Raw genomic sequence first — 20,304 nt, forward strand, 5'->3', positions numbered from 1 at the left:
ATTTTGAGCAACATATTCAGTTTAACTGTATAACTACTGCAACTCTCATACCCTTTTGATAAAAAGGAAGCCTACAGCCACCATCAATTGAACTTACTTGAGCTTAAATATTGAAAAAGGGTAAGAACAGCTATCCTGACAATGTTCTGCTTTAGTATGAATTGAATAACCAGGATTAAAAATTAATCTTTTCCACAGCAAATAATTCTATACCACAACAAAACTGAAATTCAAAAGCTCAGTACACTGTATATCTTACAATATATTCATGGAATACTGCCCCTTATTTTGGTTACTGGTTCATTTTTTATTGATATAAATGTTTCACTGATTTATTTATCACTCAAGAGTCATGCATTTTGTGCCAAATCCACAGCATACACCTGTTATTACATTGCAAATGGTCAAAACAGAGGTCTATTTAAAGGCAGGGTCTTTATCTAACACAACAGCTTTGTTTGGTTTTCCTGATGATGTCTATCTGAGGCTTCTGGCCCGAGTCTATCCCTTTATTCTGAAAATCAAAGATCTGTTGTGTCAAAAATGGGGTTGATAAAGCCAACATTAGGCTTGTCAACACTTTTCTTGTCATCCAGCTGGGCCAGTGCTGCACCCAGAGGCTCTCTGTACTTTGGTGGACCATTATCTTCTTCCTCTTCCTGGATGCTCTTCTGTGAATCCAGAGCAAGTTTTGAATTTAGAAAATGTTCTGATACTCCTAATACTCGTAAATCCAAACAATTTCTAAAATGCAAACTCACCATGCTACGTTTTGTGCCCTTATCAGGGATTGTTTCGTAGAGATCCAGAGAGTTGAGGCTTGTGTGGGAAACAGGGAAAGAAAAGGGACAAGTTATCTCTACATGTCAAATTAATTCAGAGGTTTTTCTTTCTCATATTTTTGCTAAAATAATCTTTTTTAATTCTATAAAAGGTCCTCATGGCAAAGCTGGGGGCAGAAGGCCAGCATTCAGTGAGCACACTGTGACAAAATGTTCTCCTGGAAGACATCCTGGTTTATGAATCAGCAGTGCCACAGAGCCGAGTACAAACTGTAGTGAATAACTGGTAGATTGAAACTTTTTTCTTTTTTACCTGACTTTGTCCACATCTGAGCTATTCGCATCCATGTCCATGTTTATAGATGTGACGATGTTGAGGTTGAGTACTGGGTTAGCACTGTCAGTGATTAAGACAGGAACATAACAGTTAAATGTTAAAAAGATGTATGATGTGTAATCTACATATTGATTTATCCTGGTAACACTTTTTGTCTCCTCACCCTTCCATGGTGTACTTGTTAGTTCCAGGCACCACTGTACCACCTTTCTGGTTGTCAGAATTCCCCATGGATGCAGAGTTCCTGGCATTGGCTGCCTTCAGCTTCGTTCTGTATCTGTTGTGTTAGAGAAACCAATGGATGAGTAAACTCAGGGACGCTTTTAGAAGCATTGTTTTTTTCTTTTTTTTACTTGGATCAATAGTTTTACAGTTAAATATCTTGTCAGCTGGTGCCATTTCTATGTTCTCAATTCCTTTTTCTTACTTTTTGCGAGTGCACAACAATGAGGTGAGGAGGACAGCCAAAACGATAACGAGGCCTCCCACCATCCCCAGCAAGATGTACTTCACAGGGTCTGTTGGTGCGTTATCATCAGTAGCAGTTCCCTGAAATAAATGTAAGGAATCATTAAAATTTCATTGACATTTGTTTCTTTCAGCTTCAGCCAAGAACCCCTAACTAAAAATAAATGATAAATAAAACTCCAGACTTACAATGTTAATGAGGCCAAGTTGTATCAGTGAAAGTTGATGGTCAGGATGAGAAAGCATCTTTTCCACTTCATTAGAGGTGAGAGCTGTCCCATTGGCGAAGACAAAATATGCCACCATGATAGTTTTTGACTCAGCCCTGAGAAAAAATTATAAAGCATACATTGACAATAACCATCATCTACCATCATGATCAAATACTTTATTCTCAGCAGCCTCATTGTTTTTGACAGGGTCTCTGGCACCATCTAGTGAACAAAAACAGATTTTGTATAAAAGTGATGATGATCATTTGGGACTCTTGGCGTTACAGTAAATTATCTACATTAGACTTTTAAACATATTCATGTGGAATATATTTGAGGAAACTTACCTGGCTTCCTCGCTCCCATCAGATCTAATAGCAACAATTTCAACTGCAGCATTGGTTGCAGCTGTCAGTGCCCTGAAAGTGTCAGAGAGAGAAAAATAAAAGATCAGATTTCTGTACTTTGGCTGACTGCAATCGTATTTTGCTGCAAGATTTAGCAAGATATTGCAAGAAGAGCCACACCTCAGGATATCACTCAGCTGATTTTCAACAGCGGTTTCAGAAATGCCAAATTGAAGTTCAACTCTATACAGCTCATCAATGTTGAAAATCTGCAACATAAACACACAAGTGTGAAGACGGACCACACATTTTACCAATTTGTCTTCTCCACACAGGCAGAGCAATGCTTCACATCAGGTCATGACTGCGAATCCATAGATTTTAGTCACTCACCTCCAGTAAAGTGCTGCTAGAGAGACCACCTGCATCAGTTGCTGTTACTGTTACTAAATATTTCCCCTGAAGGGTCAAATCAAGTTGTTGAGTAGTTCTGTGGAAAGTTGGAGAAATCATGAGTGGAGCAATGCACAGATTATTACAATGAGACCCAAGATACAGGCATGTATTAACTCACATCCCCTACATTTAAAACAGGAAGTCTATGAGTAATAAGAATAATACTGTATGGCTGCGGTGGATGTACTCACTGAATAATCCCAACATAGGAGTCCATTTGTTGACTTGTAAAAGCTTCAAACACTAGCCTTATAATATTTGTTTCACCGTTTGTGTTCTCAAACTGGACTGCTGTTACTTTAAAATCAATCACACCGTTTTCTCCAGTGTCGCGATCTGTAGCCTAAGAGCAACAAGACCCACATCATGTTATGTAATTTATCTTCAACAGAAGTCACATGACTTATTCATTTTTCAGTCATACTCACAATGACTCTGGCAACTGATGTCCCTCCACTTGCAGTTTCCGACACAACAACTACAACAACAAAGAAGAGAAATGAGTGTTAAACCCACAGAGGGATGACTTGGATTTTTCAAATAACAAAAATCTAAATAATTCTTCCCCAAATTTGTATACTTGCCATTTAAACATTTTACACAACGTATATTTAATGATTTTCACTCTAATTCTATTTTTTTAATCATAATTATACACATAGCTTAAATGATTTGTTATAGTATTGTTTGTACAACTACCACTCCAACTATTGCAAGTAATACTATTCATATTAATTTATCATTTGATGCAGCAAGAGAACATGGCCTTAATCCCACGAAAAACGTTGATGAAGGACCTAAATCAAGCAAACTGAGCTCTGTTCTGTACAGAGAGAAGGATAAACATTCCTAAAAGCTGATGTTCAGGACTGATCAACAGTTGTGTAAATGTTTAGTTGCACTTGTGGCTGCACAGGGAAATCACATAGATATTAAGAGGAAAGGGAGACTTTGGTCACACAGGTGTGTAATATTACATCAATTCCTTCTCTTGGACAACAAACCAAACTGTGTTCATTGATTACTGATGCGCTTTGATCTCGATACAAATAGGGATAACATGTCCTGAGCACACATACTTCCTAGCATTAATTCTCAGATAAACACTCACCAAATACAGAATCTGTGGGAATGAACTCTGGACTGTTGTCGTTGATGTCTGCTATATTGATCACCATTTGGCCTTAATGGAAAACACAGTGAGCAAGCTTGTAAGTATGTAAATTGTCCTTGTTAACATTACAACTGTACTGCTTTCACTAACTGCTCTTGTGCTTTCATTAACAACACAGTTCTGACCTGGTGTGGCACTATTGTTCTCTCCTTTCTCTGTGTATTCATCCACCACCTGAGCTTCTACCACCGCCTGTTTACATTGCTCATAGTCCACCGTTTCCTCTGGATTGACTCGAATATCCCCATTTGGGTCGACAGTGAACCAGTTGCAGGGTGTTGACACATCTTGACACATGCATGTGACAGATTCCAGCTTGTAGACCAAGGAATGGTTGCTATCTTTATCAATCGCTGTGAATGTCCCGATGGCGTCACTCATGGTGGTGTTCTCCTCCACACTTATGGGCCCTTTTGCCACAAACTCAGGCCTCTCATCATTCACATCCAACACGATAACTTCCACCATCATGAAAACTTTCAACTGCTCCAAATCCGCTGCCTCCAACCGCATTTGGTACTCTTTGCGGTTGCTCTCGAAGTCTAGCTCAATGTCAGGATCCACGGTGATGTTTCCCCTGTAACCCCTCACATCAGAAAAGGTTCGAATGATGAAGCTGCCAAAGCTTCCATCGATGATGCTGAAAGAAATGCGGTTAAAGTCTGTTGTCTGATCCAGATCCTCAGCATGAACAGAGCCCACAAATGCACCTGAATGAATAATTTAAATTTAAAAAAAGGTAAGTCATAAGCCTAACACATAATCATGAACAGTTGACAGCGAAAAGTGAAACAAAGTGACTGCAAAGTGACTTGCCTCTCTCTCCTTCTCTAACAGAGAATTTGTAAGATGGGGCTAGAAATGCTGGTGAGTTGTCATTGATATCCTGAGGAGAATCAGTGGGATACATTAGCAGTTATAATCCTTACCAGGTGTGGTGCCATCTGCTGCAACATAACATCTAGAATTTCCTACAGGGCCTACCTCCACATTGATTATAACTGGGACTGTGGTGGACAGTGGGGGAGTTCCCTTGTCTGTGGCTGTTACAGTGAGTTCGACCCTCCCATTCAGCTCTGGGTCCAGGGCCTCCCGATCCAGATCACCAGTGTTTGTTAACACACCAGTTTCAGGGTCGATAGAGAAATTGCTGCTGTGGTTGCCTTCTACAATACTGAACACAATTTGGCTGTTTGGTGTATTGGGTTCATCTGTATCTGTTGCCTGTCAAAAGCAGAAACATAATATCAAAATGTAAGAAGCAGTATTTCATTATTAATTTCCAAGCATGTTACACTGGCAGCTGGGTGGGTTTCTCAGAGGACATTAAGATCAACAAAACTTGGCCCTCTGCGGTCACACCATCGATGCTGGATGATGAGTTCTGGTATACACTCAGCAAGCACCTGACAGTTAATGGGTGTGAAATTAGAACCAACTGAACTGAAGTGTAAGAATGACATGGTGTCTCCAGGTACTCCAAATTCCTCCCGCCACCCATAAACATGTACAGCAGGTTAATTAGTGACTCTACACTGACCCTGGGAGTGAGTGAGAGCGTGGAGGGTTTTTTGTCTCTATGTGGCCCTGTGATGGACTGGCGACCTGTACTGAGTGTACCCCACTTCTCGCCCAATGATAGCTGGGATAGGCTCCAGCCCCCCTGAGACCTTGAGTTGGATTAAGTGGATATAGAAAATGGATGGATGGACTTTGTTTGCTGTCCACTAAGTAGAGAGAGAGGTACTTATTGACTTAAAGCAGTGATGGCCCATGATTGATCTGTTAATTAAAGCAGTATTGAATGGGGAGTTCCTTAGTATGTTCAGTGTCAAGCCAGAGTTTAGGTCATTGGTCCAGAGTCGGACACACTGAAGATGGTCGGAGAGAAAATGGTTGTAGAAATTTGTAGCATCTGGATCATATTTTTTAGGTTTTTGAAGAGTGGTTTGTTTGGTCCTGTCTTTTACCTTTCTAATGGAATTTGTTGACTACAGAGTTAAGTGAGGAAAACCATCCTGGGGTTGGAGTTACAGGCATCACTGCAAATATATAGCTTACTTGGAGGAGAACTGTCATTTTGATGACGGTGATGCGGCCAATTAAAGAGAGTTGGAGTTTGTTCCATCAGAGTGTAGACTGACAGAAGTGAGGTTGTTGGGTTTGTTAAATGATGTCACCAGTATTTGAACTGATTTTGTGATTGTGTAAATATGTTGCTATAACATGAGTTTGCTTTATGGCTAAGGCATCCTTAACTCTTCAAACTCCATCAAAAGTGTCCATCTCAGACAAATTAAGTTTGTACCTCATCGTCTTGCTTTATTTTCACGTAGTTTGAATATGTGCAGATAGAACACATTTATTCAATTCAGAAACAATCTAATTAGATGTACACATGTAAATATTTCACTGTATAGGGAACACATTTTTCTTGAATACTAAGGAGGATGGATAAAATTTGTGCAGTCTCTCGTCAACACCAGAGCAAGCAAGAAACAGCAAAATGTACACAACAAGCCACCAAATGTTATTATTCATGTTGTATTATTATTCATTATATCATTACAGCTGACTTTTTAGATAAGGTAAGGCAAAGGAACAGTGGTATTTCTTTCTATTTACTTGAAATCTGTTAAATTGTGTTTAAACTGTGTTTAACTTTGTTGAATCACAATAACACATAATGAATCAGCAGCTTTTAGCTGTAGAGTTCCTCCCCTTGGTGACTGAATGCTGATATTAGCTCAGCTGTGATTCACAGTATGTTGTTCCTGCATCATGTGGCAACTGGTTCAGTTGTGTGGTTGCTGAGCTATTAACCTTATGATAAAACATTGACACACACTGACTGACATGTATTTTTGAATTTCCCCCATTGGGGGTGATTAAAGTATTTTTCTATTCTATTACTATTTTTTATCTAGCCTAGGTTATTGTTTTATTATAGTTCTCCCACACTTACGTCTATCTTGACTTCAAGCTTTCTGCCCTCTTGAACAAACGCCAGGTAGGAGTCTCTGCCTATGACTGGAGGCTGGTCGTTGATGTCAGTCAGCGTGATCTCCAGCACTGTGGTGCCAGGCTTGTTGTCTGTGTCTGTGGCTTGCAGAGTGGCCGAATACAGAGATCTGACCTCACGATCCAACAGAGCTTGGCTCTTCACATATACTCTGCCCGTATGCTGCTCGACATCAAAGTAGGGAAGTCTGAAACATGGATAAAAACTGTTCAAGGGTGTTGTGTGCATCAGTTTGCTCAGCAGTAGAAAGCATAAACTGGTCGTATTCAGATGAACAGAATTACTGCAGTATGATTCTGGTGTAGACATACATGCTGTCTGGAAGAAGTCTGTAGTTGAGGTTTCCTTGATCCATTGTGTCAGGATCTTCTGCCTGGAAAACAAACAAATAAAAGTGTGCTCCCATGATTCTCCTCAATAACTTTTATAAATGTGAGCTCAAACGATTGAGTACAAATCCAGATTAAACAGGCTTACAGTAATGGTCTCCAGAGTTGTCCCCTCAGCGGAGTGCTCTTCTATGCTCAACTTATATGTGACATTAGGGAAGATGGGACTGTTGTCATTGTCATCCATTATGATTATAGTGACTGTGGCAGTAGAGCCTATATTAGTTTCTTTATCCACAGCAATCACCTGCACCATCACACATGAATAGGAGACATGAGATAAGTACAGAGCTTCAAAAATAAATGATGACCTGAAGCTATTACCATAAGCTCTGTTTTAACTTTCTGTCTACCTGAAGGATCATCTGCTGCTTTTTCTCAAAATCCAGATTTTGGGGCTCCCTGACAACGAGCTGAACAATGCTGTCTGAGATGGTGGATGAAGGTTCCACAGAAAACACGTCCTTGTCCTCTCCCACCAGGCTCAGCTCGGTGTGGGAAAACTGTAAAATCACAGAGCAGTAAATAATGCTCAAACAATAATGTTAATGGCTTGCCATCTATTATAAAGCCATCACAGGGAAAGACTTTCTCACCTTATCCAGATCTCTCACTGTCATGTTGATGGGAATAGACCCCAAGGAGTGTTCCAAGACCTCTCCTGTGAACTCAGTTGCACTTGCACAGGAGCTTCCACACTTGTAAAACTCAGGGTTGTTGTCATTGACGTCCAGGATGTTGATCTGTACACTTGTTGTGGTGCTGGCATGGGTCCCGTGAATATTTATGTTAGACTCAGTGGCCTACAACAGAACAGAAATGAGCGATTTTACTGTCTCAACATTTTTCAAAAGTAAAAAATCTCAAGTAATCAGGCACCCCTGTACTAAAGAGGGATTTTTTTTTTTGGCAGCACAATATGTCAGATGAAAAACACAGAAGCTGACACATTGGCTTTGTTCTCATGGCATATCTTCTTTGATTCTAATGTGAAGTAACTTTTGTCAATGGCCCTGCAATGGGCTGTTTGTTGTGAGGTTGTTCAGCAACCTCAAGCCTTTTCAGGATACCAATGACCGGTACCCAGTTTTACATGACCATGCTAGTCCCCCCCCACTTTTTCCCCAAGCTAATCATCTGCTGCCTCAGACTTCTTATCTAGTAAGAATTCAAGACAATAGAGAGTGGTATCTGTATTTCCGCGTGTTACCTTCACAGTCAGGGTTACAGTATCACCAACGACTTCTCTGTCAATGTTCGATAGGACAGATATCACGCCGTTGTCACGAGAGATTTCGAACAGACCCTCTACAGTGGAATCTGAAAAACAGTGGAAGGAAATAAAATGACTTATTTAATTCACTTAGAAATTATTCCTTTTTTTAATTAAAATTTTTATTTTCAGCTCACCTTCAATGCTGTAGATCATAGGATCATTAATTCCTGTGTCCTGGTCAATAGCAGTCACTTGGAACACTGAAGTACCCTGGCAAAGAAAGAAGGAATAAAAAAGGTTTCTGACAGCAGAAATATTTGAACATCTCGAAATTTACACACAAACTATATCATATGGCAAAGCAAACCTGGTTCACAGCCTATGAATATGAGTTATATTGCACCACACCCAAAGACAGACTCACATACACTGCTCATTTACACTCCTACAACACTGAATCTTTGAAAAAAAATTTATCTGCATGGTGAATGAAAGTCATTGCCACTCACCACAGCTGAGTTCTCCTCAATTCTCCCTACATACGGAATGCCGATGAACTGTGGGTCGAGGTCTGGGACATCCTGAACCGTAATGAAGGAGAAAACGCTGCTTGAGAGAGTAACTACTTCATCAGAAGCGCAGGAGCCTCCGCCGTCCTGGAGCCAGACACACAAAGTCATTTAGGATTCTATTGCCACAACATGAATTACTGACTAGTAAAGTGATTGATTAATATTTTGCTAATACTTTTAATACAAAGTAATAAATGTCATTATTACAAAAATTCTATTCTGAATTCAGTAAAATTTTAAGAGACAGTTTGTGAAATGCAATGAAGTCAGTAATAAAGTTTTTGTTTATCAAGTCAAAACCAAACACACTGAAAGGTTAACAAAAAAAAGGAATTTACATCTTCTATTAATCCCACACAGGATTCATTGTACAGAAGTATGCTTTCAATTGTGGTACTCTATCTCTGTCCTGTTTGTACTGATAAACAGTATGAATATTTAGTGTAAATAGGACATGACTTTGGCCCTGGCAGAGGGCATGTGCTCTCTGAATGATATTCTCGTATCATCATTTATACACTTTTTATCTTTTTCCTACTAAGTTGAAGTAAATGTGCATCATGAGCTCTGAAAAACAAAAAACTGAAACATAGCTGTGAATGTTGCAGTGTACATCTCAGCTGACTAATGTGTTCAACTCATATCATTTCATCACAACAGGGATGTGAAGATATATCAGTTCTGACAACTAGGATGATCATATTGCACGTATTATTATGTTTTTCAGTTAAATGTATAATGACAGATCAATATTGTTCGGATAGCACACATATGCCCATTAAATCATATGTCTGACAGATGTTAGGGCTTCTATAAGCTACATAAAGACGTCAAAATCTGAGAAATAAAATACCCTTAAAAGCTCACAAAAAATGTTCTTCGTTTTTTAAAATCACTTTGGGATACTTATTTATTTTTTGTGCTTATTTCCAATTTCAAAAGAATATGTTTCTTTAATTGGTCCATCATTATGCTGCTGCAATACTGAAAGTTCACATTCAGTGATTATCATCTGTATCATGGCAACTTCAACTTATACTCACAGTTGCAGTAAACCTGATTCGATAGAAGGAGCTCAGTGAGGTGAAATTCAGGCTTTTTTTCAGTGTAACATAACCAGTTGTTGCAACGATGTCAAACACTTCACTTCCATGTGGTGGAGTTATCTGGGGAAAAAAAGACAACAGTGACACTTTTTAACTTATGAAACATCAGAATTGTATTTATGGTTTGGTGTACTGTTTGGATCTTACCTCACTAATGCTGTATCTAATAACAGAAGCAATTCCAGTGTCAGCATCAGTGGCTTGCACTCGGTACAGAGATGTACCTACAGCTGTATTCTAAAAGTCAAGAAGAAAGATATCACACTGAAATGTTTCAGTGTAGACCTTATTGAGCCAACTGTTACATTATGATTGGCAAATCCATCTCACAATGACTTGGAGAGCAGGCTTAACTGAGTTAAAATGATGTGTTTGACTTACTTCAGGGATCACATAGTCATAAGAGGAATTTTGAAATAGGGGCATGTTGTCGTTGGTGTCATTTAATATCACGGTTAATCGGTCAGCTATCTGAAAGACATGATGCCCTTTATGAATATAATCAACATACATCATTAAATAAATAACTTATGTGTCACTTACAGAATTGACGCCATCACTGACAGTAACGTCAACGGTCAAAAGATCCGAAGTCTAGAACAGATGAATTTATTCAACACATAAATACTCACTGAATATGAACCGTTTCACACATAAAGGCTCTCCACTTCTACCTTACCATACCTCTCTGTCTAGTGGAGCTCTCACTGTTACACGCCCAGTGTTGCTCTCAACTTTGAAGAATGAAGCAGAACTCCCAGTGAGTGCAAAAGTCAGTTCCTCACCGCCCGGATCTGATGCTAGGATATCAAATGCATGGCCATCTGTGTAAAAGACACCAACACAACATTTAAAAACATTCTCTGAATTTGGTAAAGCATGATAAAGCAAAGCTACAATAAAGAATAAAAATTGAATAAAAAAATGTAAAAAGTGAGTATTTCACACACACACGTACCTATAGGGGTGTCTTCACACACAAAGTACACTTTTTTGTTGACTGAAGGAGTCGCGTTGGCTGCAGAAACACAAAGCATATCAATATTAAAAGTTGATTTAAAGAAAAACCTTTTTTCAAAAACAGGTGTAAAATAAACTGAATACACACCTTTCGCTAAGAGGAGAAGGCACAATAAAATGCCTCCTGTTTTTCCCCCCATGTCTGTAATTGAAAGAACAGATGAGTTTAACAAGCTCTAGAGAACTGACCTGTTGACTAATTGACTTTACTTACAAGCAGATATTTCACTAAATGATTAATCATTCAAGTCATTAAGCACAAAGAAGGCAGATGGAAATGTAATTCCACCACCAAAGAAAGTGCCTAAAGTCCAGAGAAGGTATATTTTCCAATGCCATTTGTCTGTTTGTCTGTCTGTCTTGACAAAAATCCCATTTTTTATGAAACTTGTGCAGAAAAAAAGGTGGAAAAAAGAACTGCCATTACCTTCAACGGAGGATGCACTTTATAAGTTCTCTTCTAATTACTTTTTAAGGACAGCAAACATCATTTGATATAATCAACAGTCATGTCGAACAAAAAAAAATCACAATATCATGAAATAGAAATGTGGAAGTTACTGAATGATCCAGGGCTGGAAAAACATAGACTCTATCAAAGTAAGCCTGAAAAGTGTTTTAAACTTTAAATGAACAGAAATCCGATTGCCTGCATGTCTATGAAAAAGAGATCTCACCTCTCACATGAGAAGGCAAAAATTTACCCTTTGAGTTTTTGTTCTCACACATTAGTTTCAGGCCTGTTTAATACAAAATTACGTTAATTTAACAAATTATGGTCCCATTTAAAATACAATAGAAGAACAGTTAGTGGCTTCCTTGTGTCTGTCGAATTGCTGGAACAGTGACCTGTTAGCCCTGATAGAGGTGTATTCCTGGCAAGGTGAATGTTTAAGTAGCAGTGAACTTCTGTTTGGGTTTTTGACAGTTTCATCTGGTTGTATACAGCTAATAACTTAGCATTCGCTAATGACATCTTGGGTTCTCTATAGCTGCATTTCCACCAGAAACATTTTACAGGAGCCAGGACCATTCATGGGGTCCTTTCCTCAACCGCCTCACTATCAACCACTGGAACCAGAAGTTGAGAGGAGTTCTGGGGGAATCTTGTTGGAAAGTTGGAAATCTTTTAGGTGGGGCTTGAAGAGAAATATTCAGCATTTCTGATTGGTCTAGCGCTCCCTGCATTTTATTTCCACCTTTATGCCTTAGTCATCTCAGGTTTGATAGCCACAATAACAGAACATAAAATGTCCACGTCCTTATTGGCAGGCTGCTCTAATCCACAGAGCACAGCTGACTCAGCCGACAACAGACACAAGCAGTTGTGATAACAAGGATTTTACGCAACAAAACGTTAATCTCAGATTGTTTAACAATGATTATGCGCTAAGGCACAAATAAAAACTAACAAACCTCCATAACAAATGTGTAACATAGGCAGATTTATTTTAATACACCTGAAGCGGACCTCCTAGTTTAACTGTAGACCCAGCATAGTGGTGCGAAGACTCCAAAGAGCTTTGTCAAGGTGGATGAACACACTTCAGCCAGCTTAATTTGCCCTGAACCGTAGATCTCAGTGGAAATGCAACAGACCCAGGGCTGAGATAGGCCATGGAAAAAAGTTGGTCAAAATGCATCTCCTCAGACTCACTGTCAGCTCTCGTCCTCACCTTCACCCTTTTGTCCTAATAAGAAATCTTCAGGTTTCAAAGGAAAAAAGAAAATGGCAATAGCCAAAATGCCAACTTCAAGGCTTCACAACGACTGGCCACAAATCAGCGATATGCAGAAAGTTGTTTTTGCCCTGATTTATACTGGTTGAAATTTAACAGCAAATTGCACATCTGGCCACACCCAAACCTATGACAGCAGACGGTGAAAACAACTGGAGTCTCGTTCACAGTAAAACCAGGAAACCAGGTCCTAACTTAGAGGTACTGAAGAAGAAGCAGTATTAACTAATCTAAAAGGTGAAGTCATAAAGACTAGAATGAATTTATTAACATAGCATTTTCCAATTAAAACAGCAGAAAACAAGCATAGGGACAATTCTGCAATTGTCTAACATTCACCACAGAAACTCTTACTTAAAGGCCTCTCTTATACCATCTGCTCAAAATGACATTTCATGTAATACATTTTAACACAAAATCAAAAATCTGGTTATTAATTCAACCTGCTTTGATTTAAAGAGATTTGACTGATTTAAAAATGTTATGAGTTCATGTAAATGGACTCTGTTGTGCATTTGAATTATTTTTCCGCTGTCAAAACCTGGTTTACAGACCAAGAGTTATATTCATGGGTGTTATGAAACAGAATCACTGATTAAATGATAATGATTATATGAAGGTTGTCTTTAATGCAGTATCTGCAAAGGACTAGTGATGAAGTTTTTAGAAATGATCCATTTTCTTCAGTACTTTTCCAAAGATAAGAGCTATAGTTGTCTTTGGAATTCATAAAACAGAAGATATTGTAATATGTCAGTTTGAAGATGATGGCATATTTTGTTCCTCAGATTTAAATCTCTTCAATAACAATATCTTTTTAACGATATTCGACAGGTCATTGAGTCATTACATCAATACATTAACATTTTAAAAAGGTTCATGAGATTTAGAATTGCGGCTGTCTGACTTACCTGACAGGGATACTTCTTTGTTCTGATATCTGGATGAGACCTTTGGCTCGTTTTTCCTACTGATTGCCGTGTCAGGGTTGTAAACATAAATGATTAACACGCAAATAAAGGCACAACCAGTAATGCCAGACTAAACCTTCTTACTGCATCAAGTAATGTTACATGAAAAATAAAAAAAGCTCTCGCAGATCAGAAAAACGTAGAAATGGGTTTACTTAGCAAAACTCAAGTATCATGCGGCTGCATTGTGTCTGTTTAAGCAGGTGATGATGAAATACATTTTCCACACAGCAAACTCCTCCCTTCATCATTGACTGGCACTGTAACTAGGAATAGGAGGCATTGTGGCATACTGGGTCACCAGTGCCCATACCAGAACCACAAAAGGCATTTAAACTGCCCTCTTGTTTGAATGGGTGCTTATGTTGCCATGGCAACATTAGACTATTTGCTCTCATTGAGTCAAACCCAACGTGACCGGAGGTCTTTCTGAAACGAGTCTCATCAGAACCAATCAGTAGGTCGATCAGTAGATCCAAGCTTTGATGATCCCCTCCCCCCCTTTGAGCCTTTCCCTTCTAATTAAGGGGCATCACAAAAAGAATTGTGCTTGCTTGTACCCGCCAGCTTGATTCATAATCAGATGTTTGCCTCCAAACAAAAGCACAGCGCTACAGCTCTTTAAAGAGAGAGAACAAATTGCCAGGAATTAGAGGGTCCAAATTGGGATGGATGTGTAAATAGAATAAAAAAAAACATATATATAATACAAATATATATATATATATATATATATATACTGGGAAAAAAATGTGTAAAAAAAAGAAAAAAGAAATGTGAAATAGTTTTTAGATTGTGGCAGCACAAAAATAAAATTTAAACAAAGATGTCACCTAAAACAATACACACTCATGCTCAAGTCATCACTGCAGACAATGCAATGCAGACAGGCTGATGATATCAGGCTTACCATGGTCAACAATTCACTCAAAAGCACACAACTCATTGTAGACTACAGTTGAGGCTATGTGAATTGCCTCTTGCTTTGCAAGTGTGTGGTTCATAAACTAAACTAAGGTAAATGTAAGGCCTGGACATAGTAGCAGAGAAAAATGTCATTCGCCCACAGTTAGTTAGAAATGTGAGCCTCTGAACTACACTGGCAGCTGACATAATGGCTGTTGAGACATTTTGCACAGAGTGACAAAAACCATCGCATAGTGGTTCCAAGCAATGTTTAATGACAGTCTAACTCGATTTTAATAGATATTCCAATTGATCTTTTAATTACTACCAGGCAAACAGTAAAGCCGAGTCTGATGGAATCATCACGAATCATCTCCCCACAGTATATAGTTTCATGATTTCCCTCACTCATTGCAAAAATCCTCACTTTACCTTCCATGCTCACGCCACGAATGTTAAGGCTGATTTTGCCTCATAGTCTTGTTAATTCACAGCCATCGTTAATCATAGTCTTGTTTTCTCGCACCATAGTCATAGTCTTGTTATGTTTTGTTATTTCCTGCCACAGTTTGAGCTTTGATATCCAGCTTAGCCCTGTTTTCTGTTTTTGCGTTTTATGCCTTTTATTTTTGAAGTCTGCATCTGGGTTCTCCCTTCCTGCACCATCAAATCTGACAATAATCAAGTCTTATCCAGTTAGACTTTGGTTTATGGCTTACTCCTTAGCCAGCAGTACAAATATGTCTATGGGTGGAAACATAATATAACCCTTCCTACGCAATGCCAGTAAACAGAAACTTAATGATGAAAATTTTATTTTAGTGGCAATTTGATGTCAGGGTCAATCATGACGCTTCTGTTCCACATAGACAAGATTATAAGCCTTGATAAGATGAATAGAGCACACACCAGCTCATAACATATTTAAATTAATATGTGATGAGAACATAAGTATTTATTGAAATGCTGAAATAACAGATAACCACAAAGTGGTGATAGTTACTATGATACTTTCAATGATAAAAATCCAGGAAGCTATCTGTTCCTCTGCATTTATATTTAACAACCTTCCATTCTGGATTTATAAGAACTTAACTTAAATAGCCTTGCCCTGTCGTCTTTTTTTTAATACTTTTGCCTTTTGTCCAACCCCTATTTCTTTACACTTGTTATGTTTCCATTTATATAGTACCTAGAGGATGAATCACATAACAAACAACACAATTAACACACTCCAGTGTGTTTTGCTCACTTCCTTTATCCCTCAGCCTTTTTTTGGGAAGTAATTGTGCCATTTTGTTCTAATCATAATGTTTCTTAAGCGTTCTTCCTTCGTTTAATGTAATTTTACTTTTTATTTTCATTTAATCCATTTGTATGTACATTTCTTTATTTTGATTTATGTTATATTTCTACTTTGTCTTTTATTAATTTAAAATCTTAAGATTTCGATGTGGAGACAAACAAACATTAACAGATGTTACAATTATGTAGGTAGTTAGATATCGATAATCCCACCAGGGAAATTATTGTTGTTGTGGTCATCGTCATCGCCCAGTTTAAGCAAAGCTTTAGCTGTCAGACAGATGGTCTCACGTTTAACTTTATAAAACTTTGGTATACAGAGGAGTTCATGGTCGACTCAATCACCACAAAGTGTCTGTCCAAGGGATAAGGCTCCAGAGGGTTAACTTTAATGGGTTTAACTTAACTTAGTGTTAATTGAGACTTGTAGAGTTAAGAGAGAGTTGCAGTTTTGTTTTCCTCCCCTCACAGCATTACACAATCTGTGCACTCCAGAGAAGATTAGCAATCGTTTTACAAAATTCATCTATAAACAGTATTATATTTTCCTGACTGTAGAATGATGGATGACCAAGGTTCCTGCTTCCTGCTTCTAAAGAGTGCAGACGCGTCTCCGCTTCCTCCTGCTGCTTACTGCTTAATTTGCTTTTAAATCATTCTATTTCTTTCCACAAGTCTTGGATATAATTCAATTCTTTTTCTTTTAAGTGAACCAAGACTTTTTAAATAATTTTTAATAATTTTTTATTCTTTTTACAACTTATCGCAACTCCGTGTGCGTGACCTACACACAGCTGAAGCCTGATTTACAGTGTCCGGGCACCTAGCACTCAGCTAAAGCTAAATAGCCTGGAAAGGTGCTAACCGTTAGGCTAACTAGCAACAAGATGCCTCCCTTCTCCACAGATGACTACTACAGCCTCCTGCAGAAGATTGCAGTACTGGAGATGAAAATTCATCACTTAGAAGTAAATGTGGAGGTAAATGGACTATGTGGAAATGAAACAACCTTGCCATTGATTCAAAACAGCGGAGATGAGCAAGCTAACACACAGCTAAGGAGCACAGATAACACAACCAAGAAAGTAGACTCTGTGCATTATAATAAATCAGCTAATAATAATCCTCCCTGGAACTGTCTCGGTGCAAAACCAAAGAGTAAATCATGTCTCCTGAAAGTGGGAGGACGAGAAACCGACTGGCCTTCACTCCCTACGAGACAGAGGAGCTCTTCTACCCCTGTACATGGGAGGAAACAGGACTGGACATCTGTGAATGGGAAGGTTAACAACAAACCTCCAAAACAACCGAGCGTGAAACTGCAGAACAGATTTGCTCCACTATCGAAGGACTCTGGATCTCTCTTGGATGACCATCCATCCCAAAGCAGCAAGGCAAGGACTGAAAACTAGTTGGAAAGTAAAAGGCCACAGGGAAAGCTAAAGGCTGGGCCTCAAACTCTGATTGTGGGTGACTCTGCCGCAAATGATGTTCAAAGGATCTGCGGTAAGAACACTAAAGTCCTCTGCTTTCCTTGGGATATGGTTAACGATCTAAAGGAGAGAATTCTTGGAATTGCACATGAATATCCAACTGTGACAAACATCGTTCTACATACAGGGTCAAACGATGTGTCCAAGCAACAATCCGAGGTTCTGAAACGGGATTTCATTGGATTATTAAACACAGTGAGCTCGCTGAATTCAGCTGTATTCATCAGTGGACCTGTACCACCAGTCCGAGGAGGAGAGGAAAGATTCAGCAGGTTGCTGGCACTGAATAAATGGCTTTTATTGGCATGTGCTGACCACTCAGTGCATTTTATTAATAATTTTAACATTTTTTGGGAACGCAGGCATCTTTTTAAGGCAAATGGATTTAATTTTAACAAGTCAGGGGTGAAACTGTTCACCTCCAACATATTTTATTTCCTACGTCATCCATCTGTGCTCGGGGCCAAGGCTGAGATAAACAAGGAGTTATCTCATAGAGAGGAACAAACAAATCCCAGCAGAAACCTTGAGGAGGAACTCCATCTGCCCCCACCCAAGAGGAACTTTGGAAAGGAGAGACATCAGAGGCAAGAAGAGAGGTCTTTATTTGCCCCAAACCCTCTCAACAGCACTAATGACCAGGACCAGGGACCAGGACCAGGACCTTCCCCAGCCCCCCAAACCCCTGACAGGTCATTGTGCTCCTCACCCTCCCTTACTCCCTCCTCCTCCCCTCACCTGAAATTCACTGAGGAGATGATGGAACGGGTCAATGCTGGGCTTAGATCTACCCCCCAGCCCAATCCCTTTTTATCCCCCATAAACCCCCCACCAAAGCGGCCAAAGGTTCCCCGCCAAGCCCCGCCCCTACTAGAGCAGCCGAAGCGACGGAGCCCAGCCCCACCCCCTTCTGTCCCTTCACGCTGCCACCATGTACTGTCTCCGCAGTCTGATGTGTGATGTGTGAGGGGTCCAGGCTGTGTGGATTCTGACAGTCGTGACTTTTCCCAGGACAAGCTGGGACCCTGTTTATTAGAAGATTTTAAAATTTCTGTACTTTTAGGTGACAGAAGGAGAAATGTGACCCAGTCAAAACACAGAGAGTTGCACTCAAAAAGATCTTTGAATAAAGTAAACATACCTTGTGTGCCACAGACTGCTCCCAAACACGAGGGGGCAAATGATACCCCTAAAACACTTAAGTTAGCTTTATTAAATTTTAGGTCTTTGGCTGGGAAAACATTCTTAATTAATGATTTTATCACTGAGCACACCCTGGATTTTATGTTTTTAACTGAAACTTGGTTGGAACAAAATAACAGTGCTGCTGTTCTTATTGAGTCAACCCCTCCTGGTTACAGTTTTATCAGCGAGGCCAGAGTGAGCAGGAGAGGAGGAGGGGCCGCAGTCTTATTCAATGAATCATTTCAATGTAAGCAGTTATCTCCTGGAAGTTTTCAGTCCTTTGAATATATGGCTATACAGCTGAAGGCCTCACCCAGAGTCCTGTTTCTGAATATTTACAGGCCCCCTAAATACTGTGCAGATTTTTCTGAAGACCTCAGTGAACTGCTGTCTATGATCTGTGTTGATTTTGACTGTATAATTATTGTTGGTGATTTTAACATCCATATGGACAACCCTCAGGACAGAGGGACTAAAGACCTGAGTAACACTCTGGACAACTTTGGGCTGACTCAGCATATAACAGAGCCCACGCACAATAGGGGGCACACTCTAGACTTAGTGATCTCTAAGGGTCTAAGCATTTCAAAGATTACTGTGTCTGATGTGGGCCTGTCTGACTGTTCCTGTGTTTTCTTTGAGAGTACGATTTCAGTGCACACAAATGTCTCAACAGCAATGATCTCAAAACGGTGTATAACTGAAAAAAGTAGTAAGATCTTTAACACCTTCCCTGTCCGGGGGTTCAGCTCGTCGGTAGCTTTAATACTAAAATGTTAAATGTTATGGATACTATTGCTCCCATTAAGGTGAAGGTTATCTCTGGAAGGAAGAAGTGTCCATGGCGAAATTCCACACTGGTGAAAAATGGGAAAAGAGAGTGTCGGAAAGCTGAGCGCAGATGGAGAAAAACAAATCTCCAGGTTCATTATGACATCTATAAAGAGAAACTTCACTCTTATAATTTACAACTGAGGAATGCAAGGAAATCCTACTTCTCTGACATCATCACCAAAAACAGTCATAGTGCTCGGGCCTTATTTGCTACAGTTGACAGGCTAACAAACCCTCCTGTGTCAGTGGCAAATGAACTCCATTCCACCATGGCCTGCAATGACTTTGCCAAATTCTTCATAGACAAAGTCCAAAATATTAGACAAGCAGTTGGTACATCAGCAGCAGGTTCAGCATATGTACTGTGTCCACCGAAAACCGGTTTAAAGACCATGACACTATTTCAACCCATTAACAGTAAAGACCTGGAGGACATCTTACGTCACCTGAAGTCCTCCTCTTGCTGTTTAGACATCCTACCAACAGGTTTTTTCAAAGGGGTCTCAAAGACTTTGGAGTCAGACCTGTTACTGATTGTGAACTTGTCCTTAACGTCAGGTGTGTTTCCAGAGCCACTAAAAACAGCTGTAATTAAACCTCTGCTGAAAAAGGACAATCTTGACAAGACGCAAATGAACAACTACAGGCCAATCTCAAATCTCCCATTTTTAAGTAAGATCATTGAAAAAGCGGTTTTTCAACAGCTTAATTACTTTTTAACACAAAATAACTGCTATGATACCTTCCAGTCAGGCTTTAGACAGCACCAC

At 39.4% G+C, this 20,304-nt stretch overlaps 1 protein-coding gene across 1 annotated transcript; it reads right to left on the reverse strand.

Moving 5' to 3' along the window:
• Window positions 1-410: 410 nt before the first annotated feature.
• On the reverse strand, window positions 411-15,156 carry cdhr2 (cadherin related family member 2). Its single transcript, XM_072395299.1, has 30 exons — window positions 15,150-15,156; window positions 11,040-11,099; window positions 10,766-10,905; window positions 10,621-10,675; window positions 10,463-10,548; window positions 10,229-10,318; window positions 10,019-10,141; window positions 8,913-9,059; window positions 8,598-8,673; window positions 8,398-8,507; window positions 7,784-7,990; window positions 7,541-7,690; window positions 7,276-7,434; window positions 7,110-7,171; window positions 6,742-6,985; window positions 4,761-5,000; window positions 4,593-4,662; window positions 3,902-4,486; window positions 3,714-3,785; window positions 3,031-3,080; window positions 2,794-2,945; window positions 2,540-2,636; window positions 2,327-2,415; window positions 2,147-2,218; window positions 1,777-1,912; window positions 1,547-1,668; window positions 1,283-1,396; window positions 1,096-1,179; window positions 762-819; window positions 411-671 (listed from the first exon to the last, which is right to left on the reverse strand). The coding sequence occupies exons 1-30, from the start codon at window positions 15,154-15,156 to the stop codon at window positions 522-524; spliced, it is 3,807 nt and encodes a 1,268-aa protein (XP_072251400.1). The 3' UTR covers window positions 411-521.
• Between the last annotated feature and the right edge of the window lie 5,148 nt (window positions 15,157-20,304).

This window comes from Leuresthes tenuis, unplaced genomic scaffold, assembly GCF_036924035.1.
Source record: "Leuresthes tenuis unplaced genomic scaffold, fLeuTen1.0.hap1 SCAF_11, whole genome shotgun sequence".
Lineage (NCBI taxonomy): Eukaryota > Metazoa > Chordata > Actinopteri > Atheriniformes > Atherinopsidae > Leuresthes > Leuresthes tenuis.